The 26,558-nt window shown below is 47.5% G+C and overlaps 1 protein-coding gene across 1 annotated transcript in view; it reads right to left on the bottom strand.

Annotated features, from left to right (window-relative positions):
* Positions 1-2,325: 2,325 nt before the first annotated feature.
* LOC115083203 (zinc finger protein 850-like) overlaps positions 2,326-26,558 on the bottom strand; it is a 61,005-nt gene continuing 36,772 nt past the window's right edge. Inside the window, exons 4-7 of the mRNA XM_029587008.1 lie at positions 22,741-22,977; positions 19,857-19,983; positions 8,950-9,069; positions 2,326-4,305 (exon numbers count right to left, since the gene is read on the bottom strand). Coding sequence (XP_029442868.1) covers positions 3,377-4,305; positions 8,950-9,069; positions 19,857-19,983; positions 22,741-22,977 — 1,413 coding nt within the window. The 3' untranslated portion in view covers positions 2,326-3,376. The remainder of the gene's footprint in view (positions 4,306-8,949; positions 9,070-19,856; positions 19,984-22,740; positions 22,978-26,558) is intronic.

Genomic DNA, 26,558 nt, shown 5'->3' with positions numbered 1-26,558 from the left:
ACCACTTCTCCCTTCTTACCTATCTTATGGATGTCTTCAACCAGATCTCTGTCCAGCTCTTCCTTTTGGTTTGGAGGCCTGTAAACCACTCCAATATAAATGGATGCTCCGTCATCTTTTTTTAGGTCGACCCATAGTGCTTCTTCCTTGCCCCAACTTCCTTGCAGCTCAGATGCTTGGATGTTGTTTCTGACATAAAGAGCCACACCTCCCCCTTCCTGCCGGGGAGACATCTCACGCAAATACCCTCCCTGGAGAGCCACAAACCCGGCTCTCCACAGGCGCAGCATCGAGACGGGTGCGGCATGAATGTTCAGCAGAGCAGCCGACTGCAGGCTGACTGGAGCGGGAAGCAGGTGTCCGCTAGAAGAGCAACGACAAGGCTTAGAAGCCTGAAAAACCAGAGGAATAACGCTTCTCTGGAAACACTGCCCCGAGGCAACGACCTCTCAGGGCAGGGCACTATGTCGTTGGGGGGGGGGGGGGGGGGGGGGAGGGAAGGAAGAGGCTGGACCACCAGCGTGCACCCCTGAACCCATGAAGTCCCTCCAGAAGAAAAAAGCTGGACCTGAAAGTAATAAAAAGGAACAGCACTTACCCCCAGAAAGAAAAAAAACCACTGGCTCTGCTTGCAAGTTGGAGCCTAGAGCTGAGGGAGTGAATCCCTGAGAATTTGCTGAGAATGAAATTTGGTATAAAGTTCTTTTTTTTTTTTTTTTTAATTAAAGAGATCCATCCAAAAAAGAAATACTTCAAGAGAAATAAGAAGGAAAAAATGAAAAGTTCCCCTTCCTAAGCTAGATGGAGGACCGAAGGGACTGCTGCCTTTCACCTGCTGGAGTCAGAGAAATACTGAAGGGACAGAGAGGGCGCTCCAGCTTGTAAGAGGCCAGCCTTCGAGTTTTGCTCTGACTCCACCTGCTGGAAGGGGGACATAACCCACTGTCTGGACTGATCCGGGTACGTACAGGGAACTTCCCAGTACGCGTGGAAGTGCCAGGTTCTTCAAAAGGGGCGGGGCAGGGGTCGACCGGGTTAGCTCCGTTTTGCGCTGTCCTGGGGAAGCGCGTGCCAGCAGCCGACCGGCGCGCACAACATCTGCCCCTTAGAGCAGGTAAGCTGTGAAACAAAACATTTTAATGGAGCTAGGTTGGGTAGGGAATTCCCCCCCTCCCCCCCAGTTCGCTCCTTAACTGGAGCACACTGGGAGGGAACTGGGAATGGCAATACTCATATTGCAACACTTTTTTTTTTTTTTTTTTTTTTTAAATCCCCACCCTTGCGTGCGCGCCCCGATATAAAAATCAGGCGTGCATGTGCGCGCGGGTACCATATTTTATAAAATTGGCACGTCCACATGTGAGCACTGGGAACCGCGTGCGTCTCTTAACATCTATCCCTTTATGAAGTAACACAAACTCTCCCAACAAAAGTCACTCAAAACCTGTACAGCAAGCAGCATTAACTTCCAGAGCTCAAACAGCAGCAACCCTACACGACAGGCAGCAAATACTGCACTGGCTCTGAAAACAGCAAAACACCTCCTATTGGGAAAAACAGAATCAGGGCTCTTGGTTTCCTGCAGCAGATTTTACAAGGTTCTGCAGCAAGAGTTGGCAAATTCTGGGGCACATTTTTCAAAATTCAGTGGAAATTTATGTGGTAAGTTTGCATAATTTTGCATAGCTTTGCATTTTTTTTTTAATTTTATACAAATACAGTTTTTCATCTGACATTTCTGTGTCTAGTTAATTAATTGATATATTTTTTATTACAGGAAAGGGAATCTTAGTGATTGGGGCTGGGGAGGAAGGTGAAGGGATCTGGGAATGGGAAGCAAGGAGATTGCAAGGGAAATGAAGAAGGAATCTTAGGCAGGAGGGGTAGAGAGATAAGGGATGGATGGGGCAGAAGATGGGGATTCAGGGAGGATTAGGAAAGGGAGTGAGAGGAGAAGAGGGAGGGGAAGGAAGATGCATCAGGAGTGGGGATGAGGAGGCGGGAAGAAAGGGAGGAGTGGAGATGGGGTGGAAGAGAAAGAGGGAAGATTGGGATGAAGAAGAGAGGGATGGGTAGAGGAGGGAAAGAAATCACACCCTTACCCTTATTCCCCCTTCCAAAGCCCCTTTGATCCCCTCATTCTCCCTCTTTCACTTCCTCCTCCCACCTGATCCTCTCACTCACCCTGGTTCCCTCTCTCCCCTCACAAATCCTTCACTCAATTTTACCCTCCCCACCACAAACCCCTCATTCACCCCAGTCCACTCCCCCCACCCCACGAACTCCTCACTTACCCTGGTTAACTCCCACTCCATCTCTAGTTCGCTCCCTCACTCCCCCCTCCCCCTGCGATCCTCAGTCGGTTTTCACTCTGCCCCTCTGATCTCTAGTTGGTTCATTCACTTCCCCCACCCCATGATTCCCGGTTCACTCTATCTAGACCCCCCACATCCCCTCACTCACTGGCTCCTACCACAGCCAAACAGGAGGAGGAGGAGGACGGCAGCCTTGCAGTGCCTCTGATATGTTTCTCCTCCCCTGCTGGGGCCCGAGCATCCTGCTTTGAACCATGTGGGTCAAAGAGTGACATTCAAGTCCCGGCAGCGAGGACGCATCAGAAGCACTGCACGGTCGCCATCTTCCTTCTCCTGTTTGGCTCTGACAGGAGCCGGTGACTGAGAGGGGCTGGGGGGGGAAGGAGGGTAGATTGTGCCGTCCCCTGCCTCCGATATTTCTCTTCTGGGGTCGGCAGGGGGGATAGGGGGAAATGCACCGTACTATTTCCACCGCTGCTTTTGTTCTGAGAGGGTCCCCCCGGTCTCCCGTGATGGTTTAGCGAGGACTTGCCAATTTCATGTGCTATTCTTATTAGCTCTATATTCTGTATTGATTTTCTTTTGGAGGTGGGAAAGGAGGTGTCGTATATATCCTGTAACTTGTTTTTCTCCTCTACACAAGCATACACACCCTCCCTCCCTTCATTCTCATCTGAATGTGCATCAGAGTTTCTTTTCAGGACTATCATGTTTTACAGTAGGTAGCAAGCAGCAAGAGACAGGAAAATTGCCTTCTGTTGCTCCCCTGCTGTGGCACCTCTTAGCTCCTTTACTGATGCTCTCCTTTATTCCTCACTGTGATTCTAGGCAGCCCTGGAGCAGGCTGTGTGCTGTGCCATGCTCACAATCTTATGATACCTCCTCCGCCTCCTGGGCATACTTCCAAAGTAGGGGGAAGCGGCAGGGCCACATCATCACAGAGACTGTGAGCATGTGGCAGTTCACAGTACCCGTATTCAGGCATCAGAGTAGATGTGAGGACTGGAGCAAGCATGCTAACAGTGGTGGAACCCTGGTGGGAGGCAGCAGCAGCTTGGAGTTCAGGGGGAAATAGGCATCATCAGCACTGGCGTTGACCAAGGGAAAGGCAGGTGCGCTAAATTTTGAAGTCGCACAAGGCATCCAGAAACTTTGCACTGGCTTTGGTGAGATATTAGCATTCCCTTGCTAATGAAACTTTCCTCACATTCAGTACAGGAAAATGGTCTTTTGCCAATGTGGATTATTTGGTGTCTTGTGAGGTGTGTCTTTTGGTTGAAGCTTTTTCCACACTCAGTACATATAAATGGTCTCACTCCAGTATGGATTCTCTGGTGGCTTGTAAGATTTGTTTTGTGACGGAAGCTTTTATCACACTCAGTACATTTAAATGGCTTTTCACCTGTATGGACTCTCTGATGGTTTATGAGGCTTATCTTGTGACGGAAGCTTTTACCACATTCAGTACATGTAAATGGTTTCTCACCTGTGTGGATTTTCTGGTGATTGGTGAGATTTGACTTGTGACTGAAGCTTTTACCACAGTCACAGCATACAAACGGTTTTTCACCTGTGTGGGTTCTCCAGTGGTTTTTGAGTTGTGTCTTTTCAATAAAACTTTTACCACACTCAGTACATGCAAAAGATTCTTCAGTGTGAGATCTCCACTTTAGAGGTACAGGATCCTGGAGGTATATCACACATGCGTCATAACAGCATTTTTGTTCTGTTCTCTGGTTTCTCTGCACTTCCCCTCTGTGTGAGAGATCATTGGCACTTTGCTCATACACAGTAGAATTCTTGGCTGAGGTTCCTATTGAATTTCTTTGCTTCTTTTCTGAGATGCTCTGGTTCCTGTAATTTTCCCCCCCCCTGTCAGATAATGATGTATCTGCTCTGTCTCTTTCTGATATCATCTGGTTCTTGTCCAGCTTCTCTCTGAGGTTCCACTGATTGGCCTCTGTATATTTGTTTCTGGAATCATCATATCCTAGATAAAAAGTAAACACTGAACATTATTATATTTGTATGAGACACAGACTAAGAGACTCCAGCAAGGTGAGGGGCTCTTATGTATTTATTTATATTTATTTTACTCTCTGAAGCTAAAGGAACATGCAGATGAAATATAAACAAATCAAGTCATACAGAATTCAATATAACTGAATAAATAGCCATGCCCCGGAATGCCTCTGTCCTACTTGCCATGCAGGCAGATAACTATTTATTCAACTAAATAGTTATTCATCTAAGTGGTGGAAGCTAAATATGACTGAATATTCAAACACCACCACTGAGCCAGAAAAGTCTGAACTTATCCAGCAAAGTGGTGCTGAATACCCATCTCAGTAATCTTAAGTCAGGATAGGTCAAAAGGTTGACACGACATTAAATGTTTAAAAAGCTTTTAACTCCTTCCAGAAGTTTTAAGTAATTGCGCTCAAAGACATTTCTTTTTTAAAGCATTTCAAAGAAACAGACCTGCGAGTGAAAAAGCACAATGTTCATTTGGACACCCCCGTCGATAAGGGGATACACATACGAAAATCCAAACAGGAGTCCAATGTTTGGATTGGGGTACCGTATTTTTCGCTCCGGCACACGCCCTTTTTTTTCCCTCAAAAGTGGGAGGATGGGGGGGAAATGTCTGTGCATCTTATGGAGCGAATGTAGCGTCACAGACTGTGGTGTGTATTACCTGACCTGTCACAGACACGGCGGCAGCTGTTAGAAGAGGGAGTGGTGGGCCCATGTGAAATCCCGGGGGGATGATCAAATGTCCCGCTTTACTGCTGAATCCCAGGGTGTCTGGTCAGTTGCTGCCCTTGCTGCATAACAGTGTTATTCCCTGATTTTCTCAGCTACAGTGCCCCCATAACAATGAAGGACACAGTGCTGACAGTTCTTTCATTACAGTATTTTCTTGCAGAAAACTACCACAGTCTCATGCTGCATACAAAGATGTCAAAGCAGAAAAGGCTAGCATATAAAATTCCTTTTAAACCGGAGGTAGTAAAATATGCTAAGAACATTTATTTATTATTTATTTATTTCGGATTTTTATATACCGACATTCTCAATACAAGTATCGAATCAGGTCGGTTTACATAGAACAAAACTGTCGCAATAAAGGCGTTACATTAAACAGCGTTTCTTAACATACGAGTAACATATAACATATAAATATAAATAATACAAATTAAATATTACATAGACAATAATAATAACAACTCGTCAACAGGACGTGGATAAATGCAAGGAATGTTTAAAGCGTGAATAAATATCTTGAATAATTAAAGGGGTAGTCTAAATTTTGATATGTGGGTACATAGACCTTGATGATGTGCAAAAATCCGAGTTATGCATGAGTTAAAGAAGACTGATGAACATGGAAACAGAGCAGCTGAGAGACATTTTGGACCACCTCCAACTGAAAAAATGATAAGGGAGTGGGGGGAAACAGGAGGATCAGCTGCAAAAAAGCAGATAAAAGTAAGCACACGTTTCGTGGGCATGCTGCAAAGTGGCCACAGTTAGACGTGGACATGAAAGAATGGATCACAGGTCACAAGAATAATGGCTTCTCAGTCTCTACAAAAAATGATGATTATATGAAGTCAAACGCGTTGCTGTAGAGAAAGGCATTCAGGATTTTACTGGATCACCATCATGGTGCTACAGATTTATGAGGCGATGTGGCCTTGCTATGCGCACCAAAACTAGAATTGTGCAAAAAATGCCAAAAAGAATATGAATCAAAGATTGTGTCTTTTCACAAATTTGTAATTGATGCTAGGAAGGAAAATGATTTTTAAATTGGCCAGATTGGGAATATGGATGAAGTCCCGCTAACCTTTGATGTGCCATCTAACAGGACTGTTGATCTGAAAGGTGCCAAATCCATAACCGTGAAAACCTCAGGACATGAGAAAACCCATTACACGGTTGTGTTGTCCTGCTGTGCCGACGGCACCAAACTGCCACCGATGTTAATTTTCCAAAGGAAAAAAACGTGCCAAAAGAAGCGATCCCACGAGGAGCTGTTGTGCAATGTTCATGAGAAAGGATGGACGGACGAAAATGGAATGAGAGTACGGGCTGAAAAAGTGTGGTCCAAGCGCCCTGGAGGGCTTCTGAAAAAACCTGCCCTATTAGTGCTTGGCCAGTTTAGAGCACATATTAGTGAAACCGCAAAAACGCGCTTTAAAGAAGTGAAGACTCAGCTCGCTGTAATTCCTGGGGGGTCTCACCAGCCAGTTGCAACCTCTCGACATTTCCATCAACAAACAGTTGAAACAAATGGATGGCTGCTGGTAATCATGATCTGACGAATGCAGAGGCCCATTATCACTCAAGTTTGCGAATGGGTGACAACATCATGGCAGTCAGGGAAGGATGAAACCGTTGTACGGTCATTCAAAAAAATGTGGCATTAGCAACGCCTTAGATGGCACTGAAGATGGTATCATATGTGAAGATAGCGAAGAAAGTGACACCTGTGCTCGCGAGCAACTGAGCTTCCTAAATTCTGACACTAGCGACGATGAGTTCTTGGGGGTCCCAGACAACTAGAAGAGTACCTGAACGTTAAAGTCTCTCCTCATTTGTTAATGACAGTGATGATGGTTCTTAGTACTGCTGTTCACTTTACATTGTTGAAATGTTATTCTGTCATGTTTTATTAAATATTTTAGCACACCATTTGGGTCAGAATATTTTTTTTTTTATTTTCCTCCTCTAAACCCTAGGGGCGTCTTATGGTCAGGTGCGTCTTATAGTGTGAAAAATACAGTATATTTGTGAAGCTTGTGGGCAAGGATAAGTAGGCCCCATATTATGGAGGGCTTTATAGGCTGGGCAAAGTCAAACTGGATTCAGTTCAGTGAAGGCTGGCCGGAATAAATCTCTTGTAGAAATGCCTGAGCCCAAGGAGGCAGCCACATTTTGAACTGCAAGTGATGAATACTCTTATTAGGGAGATCTAACAGAAGAGAATTACAATAATCCATTTCAGACATAGCTAAAAACTAAGTCATACTCTGAAGGGAGTAAAACAGGGGTGGGTAAACCTTTGGACCTGAGGATCATAGCAGAGGGCCATTCTGGGAGAGGTATAAAAGGGGTCATTTGGGGGGAGGTGCACAGGGAAACTGTCAACCATCGGCCCAGTGGTGACATCATTTCCAGAGCACAGGCCAGAACCAACCTCACCACCTCAGTACAGTTGTGATCCGAGCAATAACTTAACTTCCTATGGAGTAAATGATTTTCAGTTAATGACCCCGTTGGGGGTCTCCAGACTCCAACACACTGACCATGGGGCATTAATCAGGGGAGCCTGCTAAGGCACTTCCGGCTCCCTTATTGATTAAAACGGTAACGCATGCAGTGTCGGGTGCGCAGAACCTTCTAGGGATTCAGTCACTCTTTAAGGCTCAGCCCCTAATGCAGGGACCAGGGGGAAGGAACAATCAGTATCTTGCGAGCTGCATGAGGCTCTTTGGAGCACAAACTGCAGCCGATGGGTGAAATTCTCACCCCACCACTGACTGTGGATGCTCTCGGGCGAGATATAGATATGCTGCCTGCCTCCTGCACGTGGTGGTCTTCCAACTTCCACTCACATCATGGCCACCAAGGAGGAGGAGGAGAATCGCCACCTGCAGGAGTTGGGAGCTCCGGAGCTGCCTGGTGCCACTGCTGCGCTTGTGCCCTTGAAGGAGCAGGGCCCGGGAGTCACCACAGACACCACCAGGATTTCTCGACACTGCAGCCTCTAAATGAGGGACTGAGGGAGCCGCTGCCTCACTTCCGAGTCACCACTGGTATGAGAGAGTCCTGAAATTAAGTTAGAGGGTTAAAGAGGGGGATGACTATGGAGAGGGAAACGATGGGCAGAGCATGGAGAAAGAGCGAAAGAGATGCTGCGGAGAGCATGAGGAGAGAGAGAGAGAGAGAGCGAAAGAGAAAGAACGATGCTGGGCAGAGAATGGAGGGATAGAGGGAGATGCTGGGCGGGGCAGAGGGGACACTGATGGGGACAAGATAAACAGAATAAGAGAGAAAGCGAGACTGGGGGGAGGAAACAGAGAGAGACTGATGGGAACTGTAGTGTAAGATACTGACTGGGATTAGATGGGGGAGGGGACAGAAAGAGTGAGTGGTGGGGATGAGGAAAAGGAGGAGAAAGCCCCCACCCCCTGAAACTCCCTCCTCCGTTTCTTAAAAATGTGAGCCGGTGGGGGACTGTGCATTCTGATTCTTTAGGTCAAGATTAGATACTGCAATAATATTTGGTGAATTTACTGTGAATGTCACTGAATGATACTGAACATATGGAGTTCTGTTATGAGAAGAGAAAACGCCATAAACTATGGACTGGTCAGTCTAGGGTGGTCCCTATCCTACAATACTTTCTGATAGAGCACATTATGGCCCTCAGATGGTCTTAGGGCTTTAGGTGTCTGGGCGTGGAAAGGGCCATCCTGTGGGATTGCCGCCTGTGACAGAAACCCTGAGAGTGATTAGAGAGATCTCCAGAGGAGCTTGTGCAGGGGTCTCTGCAGTTCCCAGCTGCTCCTTCCACTCCTCCTCTCAGCAGTTTTACCCCGGTCCCTCTTATCACTGCACTCACCTGAGCAGCTGCTTTTCCCAGTTTCTCTTTCCTCTGATCCCGGCTCATCCCTGATGTACGGCTCTTCCCCTCGTTCAATGTAGGAAATAATATCAGGGGTGATGGGCGGAGAGCCTGATCCTGGGGGGAAGAACACAGCATTAGAATTTCCCATAAGCACTCTGGGTTTCACTTTACAAAATTTAGCAATTTTGAGACATGTCCGGCATGCAGACATATGCAACCTTCAATGAACGAAAATATTCAAATCTTCACTTTAAAGAGGCAAAGCTCAGGAGGTCCCGCATATCTCAGAAAAGTTCAAGTAACCCTCTTTACTTATCTTTCAAGTCCGGCCTCTACTGAGAAGGATGCAGTACCTTACACCTTAGCAGCCTCGTCTCCGTCTGCACAAGCCGCAATATTCTCAGACATGGAGAAAGAAGGTAACATGGAGGGAAGCTGGCTCCCGCTTCTGCTGTCCTCCTCCCTCTCGCTCAGTCCACTCCAGCAGTGGCGTGAAAGTTTCCCCACCACGGAGCGCTGAGCCGTGAAGCATGACGGGAGGCAAGAGAGGGGTAGCAACATAGGAAAAGGCTGCAGCGCGGCTCGAGACAGCTTTCCCTTCAAGCCCAGCCGAAGTTCTTTCTTGGAGCTGTACTCCGTCAATACCCCCTGCCACGCCGAAGCGTGGAAAGCGAGCGGACGGCTGTGGCATCAGAAACGGCATCACCAGACACCCCCCCCCCCCCAATCGGAAAGCATGCACTCTCCCGGGTCAAGCTCGCGTCCCTGGCAGATCCAGCCCACCCCCGTGGCACTTAGTGATTACAGCACAAGGGAATCTGAAACTCTCACCAGCAGGGCAACGCGATGAGGGCATGGACCAACAGCAGGGAAGCGGCAATGGCATCAGGGAAGCTACCGGAAGACCAGGGAGGGGGTGCTGGATGGGCTACAACTCTAAAACGGCAGCAGAGGCCTCAAGTGCACAACAGCAGAGAAGAGACTTGCGAGCGAGGGAAGAAGCAGGGGAAGGGGGGGGGGGGTGTCGCATCATGGACACCATGGTATTTAGTGCAGCCAAAGGCAAAACAGTTCATCCGTCCACCACCGTGGCCCTGGCCACCGCGGCCAATGGGAGTGCCTGTTCCGGCCGCAACTCATAAACCCACGCAGCCAGTAACACACAACAGCACTGCGTCAACCCCGGCCGGGCATTGGCAACGACACCAGGCACCGCGGGAGGCTGGCCTGGAGCAGCGGCAGGAACCAGCTCAGCCGGGCACGGCCCTGGCACATCAACAGCGGTGTGAACACTGCAGGGCCGCATGAGCTTCAGCTGGGACCGGGCTCTAGAACAGTGCACTATTTATTTGCCAAAAACTTTCAGACCGCTCCATCCCATGCGCTGAGCAGCTTACAAACAGCAGCATTCGTAATTACTATGAAATACAAGCGGACAATAAAACAGCTCAGATGACCATAGGAGATCTGGCAGGGGCCTGGCAGAGGAGGAGCGCAGGCCGGGGAGGAAGCACTGGAAATACCAGAGGGGCTGTAAAAGTGGGCAGGAACCTGTGACAAACTCCAGCAAGTCCGACAGAGACGCCGCCGACTCCTGGTTAATTCCTCTGAAGGGAACGGCTCGAGTGCAGAGCAGACTCCCCCCACATTAATTTGCCATGACTGAGGCTTGGGAAAGCAGGCCCCCCGATCCCGCCGAAAGACAGCGGCAAAGCAGAAGTGCATTCGCTGCTTATCGCAGGGTTGCTACAGAAAGGAAAACAGTTGCAAAAGTTAAAAAATAAAATAAAAAACCCACATGAAGGTTGCCGGGCAGGACATTTCTGTACCACAGTTAACTAAAGGGGTGCATTCTTGTGTAGAGCCGGACCCCTCCCAGCATGCAGCGATGTTTACCCACGCAGACGCGACCTCGGAGGCGCACAAAGACTGCGAGGGGTGGGCGAGGCTAACAAAGGCCGAACGATGGAGAGAAAAAAAAATGGGAGGGAAACTCCGCACATGTCCCGGGTCCCGGTGGCTGAGGGGGGGTGACAAGTAAAAGCGCACGATGGAGGGGAGGTGCAGAACCGTCGTACCCGAGGCCTAGCTCAGCGGTAGGCACAAGCTCCATGCTCAGGCAGGAAATACATAGGAGGTGCAATGGTGTTTGCATCCCTTGGGATTTGATGATGGCTCTCAATATGAGCGCCCATTTTCAGTGCATGTCTTATTGCATCTGCCCAATTGTTTGGACGCCTCATCATATTACCAAGTCGTTCTAAGCGGAGTTTAGTGATTTTACAAGAGTATAGAATTAACATATATGTACAAGTTGATAGGAGGGGCTGGGGGGGGAGGGCAAGATATTTGAAATGGATTTGCAGGAGTGACTATGGCAGGGAGCTGGAGTAAGGCAAGATACTGGAACTTGAAGTTCAAGCCAGGCTCTCAGATAACCGATCGCAGCTAAAGATCTCAGTCAATGCCAAGCTTCCCCGAGTTCATGGCCAGAAAGTGCAGCTGCAGCCTGGCCATTAGGATTGCCGTTCACCTGCTCTGAACTCCTAATCGGCTCTGCCTGCTGTTGCTGTAGTGATCCTCTCAAGGGTTGCTGTGACCCATCAAGTGTTTCAGAACCTGCAAATCTACTTTCATTATTATTTTTTTCCCAGCTCTATAGCCACAAAAAAAAAATTCTATCTTCTTCTATAAAGGAAAATTGCAATTATGAGTGCATTTTGCTATATTATGTGGATGCATACACTGCTGGGATCTGAACCCAGGATCCCCAAAAACGTGAATCTCAAGAAACAGGAGATGAATTGCTTTGAACAATGTTAGAAAGAATTACTATGCAACAGAGTAGCTTTGAGCCTTGGTTCTCCTGCTTACTAGTCATTTGTCATAACTACTTTCTCTCCTGGTTATCCCGAGGCTGGCTCACAGGGTTAACCGGCTGTGCCTGGTTCCAGCCTGAACAGCGGAGCTCATCCAGCCCTGATTAATGTGTCCCAAAATCTGTTCTACTATGCTCATTACCAGCAAGGCATGTTCTCATGTGCTCTTGAGTTGCCCGCCTGCTATTTCACCGCAGTGGTTGCGGGCTGGAGCTTTGCTACCATGTAGGAGAACAAGGGGGGATTCCCAAGCTCGGTTTCTGCTACACAAGGGAAGCAGAGGCTCGTGGATCTACTAAGACTTACCCGCACCATTTTCCTTTCTCCCTCTTTGGCTCCTGACCTCCAGGGAAACCAGAGCCTTATCTGGCCTGTTGCCCTGCTCCACCAGGAGAATCAATACCTTGTCAGGCCTACTGCCCTGGGAGCCCAGTCCTCAGCTCCTGCTGTCGGATCCACCAAGGTAAAAGCCACTGGGAATTCGCCTCCAATGCTTGCTCCTTGGCACTGGGAATCAGCCTCCATTGAGTACAGTGGCAGATTCCCGAGGAAGACCGGCCCAGGGATTCACCGCCCAGGCCGGCCCAGGACGCATCACGTGGCCTGCCGAGCGCGGCTCCGTCACGGCCGCGCACGGCAGACCACGTGACTGGAGCGACCGGCCCGCTGGGGGATGCCCAATCCCCCGATAGGCCAATCCGCCCCTGATTGAGTAGGTTCCCCCAGGAGAGGAGTGTGGGTTGTCTCAACCTTTTTCAGAAAATGGCTACCTCTAAGCACCTCAGGAAACCAGAGAGACTGAAACACCTGGTTGCACTGGGGAAGGGAAGATCAGCCCTTTGGAGGACTGTCATCCCACAGTATGCTAGGGAAAGCGACACTAAGGACTGCCGTTGCCTGGAGCCACTCCTTTCTGTTCCATGAAGCTACAGCACCAGACCAGCTGTCTGCACATCTGCTGAGGCAGAGACCTTACTGAGGAACTGAGGCAGCACCAGACGCTTATATGCAGATAGGCTCAATGATGAGCTTTTGGGCTTTGCCTCCATCTGCTGGCCGGAGGATAATCCCACTTGTACAGAATGGTCTGGCAGGATGATCAGGAACAATTGTTATTGTGTTATTTCTTAACTATTTTTTATAAACTAAGTTTTTTATTTGTATGGAACTTACAATAAATTCTACTTTTGTATTTTCTGAATTGTATGGAATGGAGAAGAAACAACTGAGGTGGGGATATGATAGAAGTCTACAAAATCATGAAAGGACTTGAGCAAATTAATGTAAATCTGTTATTTACTCTCTTAGATAATAGAAGGACCAGGGGGCAATCCATGAAGTTAGCAAGTAGCTCATTTAAAACAAGTTGAAGAAACATTCTTTTTCACTCAGTGCATAGTTAAGCTCTGGAATTCATTGCCAGAGGATGTGGTTACAGCAGTTAGTGTAACTGGGTTTAAAAAAGGTTTGGATAAGTTCCTAGAGGATAAATCCATAAACTGCTATGACGGTAATTAATAAGCAATAGTAGCTTGGGATCTATTTAATGTTTGGGTACTTGTGACTTGGATTGGCCACTGTTGGAAACAGGATACTGGGCTTGATGGACCCTTAGTCTGACCCAATATAGCATATCTTATGTTCTTATGTAATGGAGAAATTATTTACCTGATAATTTTATTTTCCTTAGTATAGACAGATGGACTCAGGACTAGTGGATTTATGGTCCCCTGCCAGCAGATGGAGACCGAGTCAAATTTCAAAGCTGACATCACCCTTGCAGTGACCTCAGCCCTTCAGTATTCTCTTCAAAAGCTGCTGTGAACATACTATTGAAAAAAACTTGATTAAAAATATGATTAAAAACAGATAACCGTAACTGTACTCAACCAAACACTGAACGCCAGTAAGAATATAGATGCCCTGATCTAGGGACTGGATGATGGCTTACCTGTAATCTCTTGGAATCAATATCCACTCTACAGGCGAATCCTTAGTACCGTTCTTGGGTAGCAGTGGGTGGGATGCTAAGTCCATCTGTCTATACTAAGGAAAACGAAATTATCAGGTAAGTAATTTCTCCATTTCCTAGCATATAGTCAGATGGACTGAGGACCAATGGGATGTACAAAAGCTACTCCTAATCGGGGCAGGAGGCTGCCTGTGGTCCAGTTAACACCACCCTTCCAAAGGCCGCATCCTCTCGGGCCTGAATGTCCAGGCAATAGAACCTGGAGAAGGTGTGTAAGGAGGACCATGTCGCCGCTCGGCAGATAGCAGCTTAGCTTCCGCCTATGAGACTGCCTGAGCCCTAGTGGAATGAGCTTTAACCGAAAAAGGTAATGGCTTTCCTGCCTCCACATAGGATCCTGCGACCACCTCCTTAATCCAGTGAGCTATGGCAGCCCACGAAGCTGGTTTGCCCTGCTTCCTTCCACCGTGAAGGACAAACAGGCAGCCTGTCTTTTGGACAGTTCTGAAACTTCCAGATACCGCACCAAAAGTCTACCGACATTCAAATGACGGAGGCGGCGGAATTCTTCCTTGTCCTTGTGCTTATCTAGGGATGGCAACGAAATGGACTGATTCAAATGAAACTCCAAGACTACCTTGGGCAAGAAGGATGGAACAGTATGAAGAGTCATCTGGAGGTACGGTTCCTAACACAACAATGCCTGCAGTTCAGCGATGCTATGTGCCGAACATATAGCCACCAAGAACACAGTTTTCAAGGTTAATAAATGCAAGGAAAGACTGCACAGCAGCTGAAAGAAGGACCCTGCCAAAAATTCCAATACTAGATTAAGATTCCACAAGGGAACCGGCCATCGTAGGGGTGGCCAGAGGTGCATCACCCTTTTCAGAAAATAGATCACATCCAGATGAGCCGACAGAAGGGCTCTGTTCACCTTGCCCCTGAAACAGGAGAAAGCCACTACCTGAACCTTCAAGGAGTTAAGGGTCAAACCTTTATTCAAGCCGTCCTGCAAAAATTTCAGAATTAGTGGGATTTTGACCACCCGATGGAGACACCGCATTCTTCGCACCTGGCCTCAAATACTCTCCAGACCCGCATATACGATAGGTACGTCGAAAACTTCTGAGAGTGGAGTAAGGTAGCAATTACCACCACAGAATATCCTCGCTTCATCAGGCGAGCCCTTTCAAAGGCAAGACAGAACTGAGTGATCCTCGTGAAGAATCAGTTCCTGCTGTAGCAGGTCCCTGTGCAGTGGGAAGCACAGGGGGGGGGGGGGGGTCTCCACCAGGAGTCACTGCATGTCTATATACCACGGACGCCTGGGCCAATCTGGAGCTACTAGTAGGACTAATCTCCTGGTAGTGCTCTATTCTGCGAATGACCCTTCCTAGCAGGGGCCGTGGAGGAAAGGCAGATAGCGACTTCTTCTGGCCAGGTCTGAATGAGAGTGTCGATCTCCAGGGACCATGGATCTCTTTTGCGACTGAAGAATCGGGGAACATTCGCACTGTGAGATGCAGCCAGAAGGTCAATGGACAGGAGACCCCAGCAATCTACTATCAGTTGAAAGGCTTGGCCAACAATGCCCATGCTCCTGGATCCAGACTCTCCCTGCTTAGAAAGTCTGATCTGACGTTGTCTTTTCCTGCAATGTGGGAGGCTGAGATAAATCTGTAGATGTATTTCTGCCCATTCCATAAGGAGATCTCCTGTGAAACTTGCTGGCTCTAGGTTCAACTCTGGCGGTTGATGTAGGGTACAGTTGTTGCGCTGTCTGACATTTCGCAGACTGCTTGACTCTGGAGTTTGTGGCTGAATTGTAGACATGCCAATCTGACTGCCCAGGTTTCCAAGTGGTTGATGTTCTTCAGTCCAAAGTCATTGGGCTGACAGTTCCTGACAGTGAGCTTCCCAGCCCCAGAGACTCACATCTGTTATGAAGACCAGCCAGCCAGTTTGGCAAGGACAAGGGCACACCCCTGCTCAAATGAGCTTCCTGCAGCCACCACTGGAGCTGAGAACATACTCCTATCAGTAAGTGGAGGCGAATCGAATAGTCTTGAGATTACGGGTTTCAACATGACAGTAGTGAGTGTTGACGTGGTCGCATGTGTCCCCTCGCCCATGGCACTACTTCCAGGGTTGCCACCATCAAACTGAGAACTTGGAGATAGCTCCACATTGTCGGGCATATGGTGTTCATCAACTGATGCACGTGGGACATCAACTTCCTTATCCACGTAATCGGAAGGAAGACCTTGCCCTGCTTGTCAAACCAGACTCCCAGATATTCCAAGGACTGGGAAGGCTTGAGTAGTAAACATGGACAAGAGCAGTATCAACCGAGTTTCTGAAGCAAGGCGGTAACCCTGTTGGTCACCCAGAGACTCTCTTCCACGGACTTGGCCCAGATCAACCCGTCATCCAAGTAAGGGTGCACCAGGATTCCCTCTTTTCTCAATGCTGCCACTACGGCCACCACAATCTTGGAAAGTGTTCTGGGGGCGGTGGCTAGGCCAAAGGGTAGTGCCCATAACTGATAATTGCAAACCAGTACCGCAAAGTGTAGGAAACGTTTGTGTTCTTGACAGACTGGACAATGTAGGTATGCCTCGGATAGGTCCAGGGAGGTTAAGAACTCTCCCGATTGTATGGCCATTAACACGGAGTGTAGGATTTCCATGCGGAAATGATTCACTTGTAGATGTTGGTTGATGTTCCATCCTCAACTTAAAGAGTGAAAGGAACCTTCCTTCTCGGGTATGATGAAACAGATGGAATAAAACCCTGTATTTTTATGGGGCGCAGGTACTGGGATTATAGCCTCATTCTGAGGAGCCTTAAAAAATTAGTCTCCATTGCCTGCTTCTTGTGCTGGCAGTGGCAAGGAAACATCATGAATATGTCCCGAGGAGTGCTGTGAAATTCCAGCACATATCCTATTTTGTATGACCTCCAGTACCCATTTGTCCGATGCGATCTCAACCCACCACTGGTAGAAGGGGGGGGACGGGGACAGTCGACCCCCTATCGCTTTGTTCCAAGGGTGGTCGGCAAAATTTCATTGGGGGGTTTGGGATGAATCTGAACCCGCGCCTGCCTCTCTCTTGGGCTGTCGACTATGAAAGGACCGAGACCTCCCAAAGGGCAGAGACCATTGAAACGTCGAGTTTCTGTAGGGGCAAAAACATTGGGAGCCCCTACAGAAGGCTCCCAATGGGTGCTGTAACTGCTTCCTCTTATCTTCTGGTAGCCGTAGGACTGGAGATTTGCCCCATTTACTGGCCATATTTTCCAATTTGCTTCCGAAAAGCAGTGATCCTTTAAAGGGCATCTTTGTAAGATTTGCCTTGGAGGCTGTGTCTGCTGACCAATTCCGCAGCCATAGCTGTCTTCTTGTCGCCACCACTGAGGGCCGAAGTACGGACTAGACCTGAGCCCAATTCAGCTAAAAGGTGGTGGCAGGTTCCATAACTGCTCTGGAATACACCCCCCGAGTCATCCACCTCCTGAGAGAGGAGTAGGCATGAACGAGCTAGCAGGGCACAACAAGAAGCAATCTGCAAGGACATTGCTACTGCGTCAAAGGCTTGTTTAAGGATGGACTTGATCCATCTATCGTGTGCATCCTTTAAGGCTGCTCCTCCCTCTACTGGGATAGTTGTTCACTTAGAGATGGCACAGACCAGCGCATCCACTTTAAGGAAATGCAAATGCTATCTCTCTGCCAGATCCAGTGGGTATAGAGTTTCTAACGCTCGTCCCCCTTTAAAACTTGCTTCTGGGGCATCCCACTCCAGGTCATTCAACTCCTAGATGGCTTCCAGTACTGGAAAGTAGCAAGAGGCTTTCCGTAGGGAACTCAGAATGGGATTCTTCTTTGATTCCGTCAGAGTCTGTCATAGGAACTCCCAGCATCTTCAGGGTCTGGGAAACCAGGGCCAGCAATTCGTCTCTATGGAAAAACCATAACATGGTCCTATGCAGTTCTAACCCAGGGGGAATTTCCCTATCTTCCAAGGAATCTGTATTCTCCTCTTAGTCTGTGCCGTCTGGGTCCCTGCCAGGGATAGCCTTGGTAGGGCGAGGCACGCCTCGAGGTCTGCCGATAGGACTGGGAGAGGGAGGGCTTACTGGCTGAGGTTCCATCTGACCAGAGGCAAGGGAGGTAGTAGACTGTGCCTGTTGAAGGCTTGTAGGCCCTGGAAAGATTCCACCCAAGAGAAGGCAGCCGGGTCCATATCTAGCCCAGGAGGTACTGGGATAGGTGCTGCTGAATTTCCCTCTTCCATGGATGAGACAGTCCCGGGGTTACTCAGATCTGGGGTACGACCGGTTAAGGCTGTGGCTGACCAATCCTCTGAATGGGAGGAGCCAGGCTTAGTAAAGTCCAGGGAGGCCAATTCTCCCTGGGCTTCCTCACAGTGCTGACATAAGTTGGAATCCAGGAGGTCAGACCGTGAAACCTTAATTCGATAAGCAGCGCAGAGAGAAAGGTGTTTATGTTTCTTGGCTGCCGGAGCCATTGGCGGCGGTAACTGTGTGTTCTGTCGGCTCAGTCTTAAAATTTTACCTACACAGATTTCGGGTGCCTAGGTGGGATGCGGCGAGACGCGTGCACAGCCCATGTGCCTGGATTTACTATGTTGTGCACTTAATAGGTTGTGTGCGTATGTACTCACGCTGGGCGTGCGCAGAGCCAACACACTGCACGTACTGATGTACTATGGAGGGCAATATGGCACGCACAAAGAAACACGCACGATGGTGCCGCTGCAGCCTACTGCCTGGTGTGACGACCAAGCCTAAAGCAGGGTCTAGCCCACTGGGAGCCGCTCAACCCGCTCGGAATCCACTTCTCCTTACCCCAAAGGGATCAGGAACGATGTTGGTATGGTGCACCGAGCAAGGAGGCTGGAGGAAGTGTTACCGAAACCCCTCTAAACGTCTCTGAATCGGGAGGTAAATCTTCTCTTTTTTTTTTTTTTTTAAACTTACCTACTTACCTGGGCTCAGCACTTACCGGCTGAGTACAAAGATGGTCTTCGGCTGCTGGGGGAGAGGGCTTTGGCCATTACCACTGTGCTCGGCTTCTTGCACCTGCTGTCTTTCAGCTGCTTAAGCAGCAAAGTCCACGCCAGGAACCGGCTTCCAGACCAAGGCTCACCTCTGAGGGATCTCGGAAATCGCCTCAGGTATTCTCAACTGGGGAAGGGACCTTTAGTATCACTGCAGGACAGTGGGGCTCGATCTTTTCTCCAATTTAAATGTAGAATTTCTCTTTCCAAAAAGTATAGCAATCCCCATAGGGAGAGGTATGTCTACCATCTGCTGGAGACAGAGAATACTGGGGGACTGAGGTCACTGCAGGGTTGTATGTAGGGTGATGTCAGTTTTGAAATTTGACTCCGTCTCCATTTGTTCTACCCTCACTATAACCCACTGACACAGCCCCCATGTGACATCCATTCTACCCTCACTATAACCTCCTGAGACACAGCCCCATGTGACATCCATTCTACCCTCACTATAACCCACTGACACAGCCCCGTGTGACATCCATCCTTCCATCACCACAACCCCGACACAGCCCCGTGTGACATCCATTCTACCCTCACTATAACCCCCTGACCCAGCCCCATGTGACATCCATTCTACCCTCACTATAACCCCGACACACAACCCCGTGTGACATCCATTCTACCCTCACTATAACCCCGACACAGCTCCGTGTGACATCCATCCTGCCCTCACTATAACCCCCTGACCCAGCCCCATGTGACATCCATTCTACCCTCACTACAACCCCGACACACAACCCCGTGTGACATCCATCCTGCCCTCACTATAAACCCGACACAGCCCTGTGTGACATCCATTCTACCCTCACTATAACCCCCTGACAATGCCACATGTGATATCTATTCTACCCTCACTTTGTTTTCTTTTTTTACCAAATCAAACCAGGAAATCCTCAGAATCAGATTTCCTTTTCCCAGATGGCTGAGATCCCCTAATAAAAATGTAAAGTTCTTCCTTACCCAGAGAGATGAAGGTCTGATAATTCTCCATCATCACATCCTTGTAAAGCTCCTTCTGCTGTTCTTCTAAATCCTCCCACTCCTGCTGGGAGAAATAGATGGCGATGTCCTCAAAGGTTACTGGGACCTGAAACACAAATCCTTCCACACTCAGCACCTTCTACATCTCGTCCATTAGGAGACCTCCCAGCACTGGGGCTCAGCAGGGCTGGGGGGAGTTTTCCCCACATAGTTTGTAAGTCATATTGAGAGAAGAGAGTTTCTATTCTGCTCTCAAACTCTGCAAAGCAGCAGCACCTGAAAAACTCTCTGAGAAAGCTTTTTAAGAAGGGAGGATCTACACAGAAGAGGTACCGAACATACTTCTTGTGCCGAGAAATGAGAATTTCTAAAAGTGATACAACAACATAGCTAGGAGACCTGGGAAGAACACTAGCATAAGACATAACAGAATGAAAAATACAAGTAAACTGCCTAACAGGTGGGCTATTAAGCAGAAGTAAATAAATATAACGTATGGGGAAGTTTCCCCAAAATCCCAAGGGTCTGTCGCTAGTCCTCTAGCATGGAGAATCCACACAGAAGGAGAAACCCAGTGTTTATTATATATCTGATGTGCACTAACAGACAACAGCAAAGAATAAAAATCCATAAAGAAAGAGAAGTGAAAATCCTGACTACAAACCACCAAACACAGACTGAATGACAAAACAACAAGACTCCTAAAATCTAGAAGATGAGAAAGGTCAAATCTTTGAAATGATGGCCAGGAGACAATTTCTGATCCCCACTTCTCTCCCTTCAGTGGCAGGACAGCCACACCAGAGCTTAAAGTGGGTTTGGGTTTTTTTATGCCCATGGAAGTGGCTTTGAAAAATCCTCTCCCTGATATTTAAAATCACTATGTGGGGCTCCTGTTCTCAAATCTTCCACTTAGGAGCAAACCACCCTCCTGGATTTCATATCAATTGACCTTTCTCTGGGGAAATACCAGAAATCTCCAGGTGCTGATACCATCCTGAAGGAAGAGGAGGAGAAGGAATGGTCCTGCCGTAGCCACAGATTGAGGTTGGAAGGATTAGCTGGAGGCAGGAACGGGAAGAGTGCTGGGGTCAGATCTAGTAACAGGGGAGAGAGAGATAGTGTGCAGGGAAGTCCAGCGCAGACAGAAAGTTCTAGTTGCACTCCCTCCCAGCAGCACAATCTCAGGGTCACGTGAACTCAGAAGTTCCCATTTAAGCTCAGAAGGGCACAAAAAGCTTTTTCTGCTCTCCGGGATTCTTCCAGGTCCTACTAAAGTCAGGGCAGACTTATGTGCATAAGTCTGCTTTGAAAATGGTGTGTAACATGCACAATATTACAAAATTACCCCCTAAATGGCTATTTCTGGGTACTTAATACTCCTCCCTGACTGTTCTTTATATAAACGAGAGGGAATGGGGATAATAAACATCTCTTTTAAGCAGATAGAGTCAACTGTCCCATAAAGAGCCATGTAGTAGGGGAAAAGATTAGAGAAAAATAGCATTTGTCCTAACATAGTAAATGATAGCAGATAAAGATCAAAATGGCCCATTCTGTATGCTCAGCAAGGTGTTTAGGGTTGTTCAAGTTATTCCTGTGCCTTTTTTTTTTTCTAAGGGTTGCAAGTGCTGCTCCATGCAGGTTATCCGTGTGCTTTCTTGTTTAGGATTGTAACTGCCACTCCATGCAGGTTACCCCCTCGACTTCTCTTTAGGGGTGCCGCTGCCACTCCGTGCAGGTTACCCTCTTGCCTTCTTGTACCTGCTGATCCATTCAGATTACCCCCATGCCTCTTAAGGAAAACCCATGAAACGTGCCTGTGCTTACTTAAATAACTTTCTCTGCAGGTGGATTATCTTTATCCCAAAAATCAGATTTGCTTAATTTAATTATGAAATTATAATTAAAATGACTTTATTGGACTCCTGTTCTCATGCTTTACAATCAGAAGCATGTGTAGGCCTGGTGTAATTCAGCTGGGAGATTTGTTTTGGCTTAACTTTTCTTGTAAACGTATTGTTAAATTCAATGAGGTGAAATATGTTTTGGGTTTTTTTGTCCTTCCCACTTAGTTAATTTTTTTTAATGAGAGGCAGGCCCATGTTAATCTCCCTCAGCCTCTGGACCTATTTATTGTGGGCTGATTAGACGTGAGAATAGTATATTCCTTCTGTTGGTATTTTCATGGAAATATTTTTCTATCCCTCATGTTGCTTCCCAACAAGCGTTTACTTGGATGTAAAATTAACATGAATAAAAACTGTCATATTTATTTTAACAACTTTTTTATACAGACATTCGTGGGGACATCATATCAGTTTACATATAACTAGGAAGAGAAAATACAGAGAACAGGGCAAGGGGGAACCGGGAGCATGTAACAATATATATAGCTTAACTAAAGAGGGAAGAGGAGAGGCAGCAAAAAGATAATAAAACATAGTATAAACGATAATATAAAAGGATTGGTGAGGTACATATAAATTGTCCTTTCCTTAGGGAAACAACAGAATCTCTAGGTTCTGATACTAGCCTGAAAGAAGAGGAGAAATAGTGTTGCAGTAACTACAAATTAAGAAGCTGGGAGGATTAGACTGGTAAAATCAGGTTTGGTGGCAGGAAGGAGAGCGAGCATGAGCGAGTCAGATTGTAGAGGAGTTTCTTACACCCCCTTCCCCAAATGTGATCATAACTCAGATGATCCCGGTTTTGCTCAGGAGGTTCACAAAGGGCATTTTCTGTGCCCGAGGTCTGCTCGGGGGGTCCTGTTAAAGTCAGGGTTGACGCTGCAGTGCCTCAGGTTAGAAAGCTGCAGCAGGGTTTGTATAGAGAAGGCAGGAAGTTGGGGGCAATCTCCTACCTGAGCAGAAGCTCCTGCAGGCATTTTCCTCTCTGCTCTTGCTGCTTTCAGGATTAGAAATGAATGTTTGCCTCTTGCAGAGCTGGAGGAGAGAGGGAGCTCCAGCCGGAAGCCTGCAGGAGAGAAAATCGCTTTCCTTGTCGGGCTCCTTCCCTTGAAGCAGCGCAGCTCCGCCTCCTGCCCGGCGCACACCGATGACGCGGCAGAGTGTCCATGCTGACTGAGTAAAACTCCTTCCTGCATCCACAAAATGTTGTGGATGCAGGAAGGAGTTCCTATTTACATCCACAAAATGTGTTGACAATGCAGAGACAACTCTTGTGTTCGGTTGATTGCACTCCATTGCACAGGCCTGTGAATTATAATCACAGAGTCCTGACCATTTAGCATGTATTAAACAGTTATATTTCGCACTTTTCACATAGCAGTTCCTAGCGAAGTAATCCTCACTCACAGGAGTTTAGAAAGAAAACTCCCCTAGACTTTTGAGAATCCCTGCAGCCTCCTGACAGCACAGTCAGGTTTCAAGATACAAGATTGCCTATCTCCCACGTCATCATGCAGGAAGGAGTTTTACTCACTCAAAACGTGCATTTAAAACTGCGTTTAGTTTACTGCCCTCGTATGGAATTCCTGTGCTAATGAGGGCGTTAGCTATTGCCTACAAAATGCAGAGAGATGCGTTGGCATAACTCCGATTTTCCTAGCGCTGGAAACTTTACTCCTGGTGAAAGATGGGAGTACAGTTTCCAGTGCTGATCAGCTTGTTTCCAAGAAATCTGCCAGTTTAACAAGAACGGTCTTTTGCTTAATGGGACAAAGGGGAGGGGGGAATACAGCCCTGCTGAGCGGTTCCAGTCTTCTTCCTTTCTTAAAACCTAAAGGCATAAGGTGAAAGACGTCCGAGTTATTTATTATGTAGCTTTCTGTTTTGCTTTAGCCCACACTGGACTCCAGTCTTTGCTGGACACTGGGGATGCCTGCGGGTTCTCTTGTCTACCACTCCCTTCCCCATCTCTAAACCAGAGTGGATTAAGGCTGCCCTAGACTTTTGTTTGCCAGACAGATTTGATAGCATATAACGCAGGTTCTTACCCTTTGCTTTTAACTCACCATTGCGCTTTCAGGCCTATTTCCCACTAAACCTACTGAAAGCCCCCTTCAATGCCCAGGACAGAATTGCTTACGAGCACTGGGATTAAAGCTGCAGCCGGGCAAGAATTCCCTACCATTGGATCAAGTGGAGTCTCCCCAAGGCATTGCAGGAACTGCTGCTAGGGTCCAGGGAAGCAGAGGCTAAAGCAATGCCCCATTTCTTTTTTCCCCATCTGAGAAATCACTTTCAGGTAGGTTTTTACCATTCCCAACCCAAAGGATGGCTGCAACACTGAGCCACGACTCTTTCCCTCCTCACCAATACTGTCCCTCCCCCGAATTAAAATGCACGTTCAGCCTGTACTGAATGCACATTTTAACTGCCTCGCCCGGAACGAAATAAATAAAGTTGCTCTTGTGTTAAGGAAACTGCATGCTGAATTTCAACATGAATGGCTTTCTGCATCTGCCTGCAGATCCAGAAATATCCAGACTGGATCCCGAATGCTGAGGGCACCTATCCGCCTGGTGGCCAGCATTTTAATTGTCTGTACACATGCAGGTCCATATTCTGAAAAAAGGGGAGCAGCAAAGCTACCCAATTGGTTTACACGGCTCCACCCATTAAAGTATTTGGAAAAGACTATTCGGGCATTTATTCCTTTGTTGTCCCTCACGGCTTTTTTAGATTGCCTGCCTTGTTGTTTTCTGGGCCCATCCCGTGTATTTGTACAGCACAGCGAATTCTATAGCTATAAATATGATAAGTAATAGTAATTGCTTTATTTATTAGGGCACTCCTTTTTCCTGCTGAGAATAGAAGTAATGCTGCTCTAGGGCCTGGTGTAGTAGTTGCAGTGTTGCCGTTCCATAGGGTTAGTGCTGTTTGAATTCTGGAAGTTAGTGCAGTTTTGGTATGGCAGGCTTGTTATGTAGGTTGGGCTGGCTAGGAGGGTAAGAGACCCCCCATCTCCCGCTTCCCTCCCACTGTCTGCCTGTTGATTGGTTGGAGGGAAAGGCACTCGGCACAGCCCACCCTGAAATTTACTTTTTGCTATATTTCTTGAGCCTTTGGCTACACGTATATGAAATAATATGAATATTCTCGGATTTCCTTTAAATTCACAGCAATATAAATTGTCTTTATTTGCTGACGATATCATGTTTACAGTTAGCCATCCTACTACGTCCCTCAAGGAGACAGAATCTGAACTGGCTCGCTTTAGTGCTGTCTCTGGCTTCAAAATAAACTGGGATAAGTCTGAAATCTTGAATATTTCTTGTTCCCCAGAGATGGTACTTTCCCTCCAGCGATCTCATCCCTTTAAATGGGCATCAACTAAGCTTAAATACTTGGGTGTTTATATTGGCAAAAATATATCCGAATTATTCCAGCTTAACTATGTTCCTCTCCTTCAAAAAGTAGATCTCGACCTCATTAGATGGAACTCTCTGCCTTTGACTTGGTTGGGCCGAGTAGCTACACTTAAAATGAATGTACTGCCTCGTTTTCTATACCTTTTCCAAACTCTGCCTATACCTGTGCGTTCAGACACATTGAAGATTTGGCAAAGGAAATTATGTTTTCTTTGGAAATGTAGACCACCCCGGATAGCACGATCAGTTCTCTATCAGCCCAAAACACAGGGAGGTCTAGGACTCCCCAACCTTTTATGGTACTTCGCAGCTGCTCAGCTGCAGCCGATAATTGACTGGCACCGTCCTGGCGATAATAAACCTTGGGTTCAGATGGAGCAGGCATGGCTGTCTAGCATGCCCTTGTCAGCTTTAGTATGGCAACCCAATCATACTTGGAGACCAGACTCTCTTTTCACTCCATGCACCAGACAAACTCTCAACGTTTGGAAAGATTGGAAACTTAAGCTACTAGGCCCTGCCTCCTATTTTCTTCAGACATCTCTATTCCATAATACTTCCTTCTCTCCCGGACTACCCAGGGCTGCCTACAGATCTTGGAAGAATCAAGGAATTACTTCTTTCTCAAATCTGTACGCCCAGGATTCTTTTATTTCTTTCTTAAATGTTCAGGAGACCTATCACCTTCCAGCTACTGAATTCTTACCATATATGCAACTTCGCCATTTCTTATTGCAAATACAAGCACAGGGTCTATTCTCCGCTCAAAGATCATTATTCAAGGGGTACTGCACCAACCCAAAGCTACCATGCAGCCTGATATCTAAACTGTACAAATTGTTGGCATCACGACCATCCACGAAGCCAGCCCACTTGACGGCCTGGGAACAGGATATTGGTAGAACTCTCACCGAAGAGGAATGGGAAGACATCTTTACTCGAATGTCCCATGGGCTGGTTTCTGCATGTCTTATGGAAGCCAATTATAAACTTCTCTATCGATGGCATCTCACCCCGGCACGTCTACACCGCTTTTCCACCGCCAATGACCCGAAGTGCTGGCGAAACTGCAAGCAGTTGGGCACATACAGCCATATGTGGTGGGATTGTGTCCATATCCAATCCGTTTGGCAGTACATCTCCACGACTCTCTCCGAGATTCTCAGTAGCCCTATCAAGCTGACCAAGGAATGAGCTCTTCTTCATATGCCTGATGACACTTTGTCTGTTCATCAACAAACATTTGTTCAAATGGTATGCACCACTACCAATTTGGCCATTGCTTCATCCTGGAAGAGAACCAAACCGCCTACCTCATCCGAAATTTTGAGTCATCTTGACAGTTC

This window comes from Rhinatrema bivittatum, chromosome 2, assembly GCF_901001135.1.
Source record: "Rhinatrema bivittatum chromosome 2, aRhiBiv1.1, whole genome shotgun sequence".
Classification (NCBI taxonomy): domain Eukaryota; kingdom Metazoa; phylum Chordata; class Amphibia; order Gymnophiona; family Rhinatrematidae; genus Rhinatrema; species Rhinatrema bivittatum.
The sequence above is the reverse complement of the archived record's forward strand: the minus strand, read 5'-3'. Positions and strand labels throughout refer to the sequence as shown.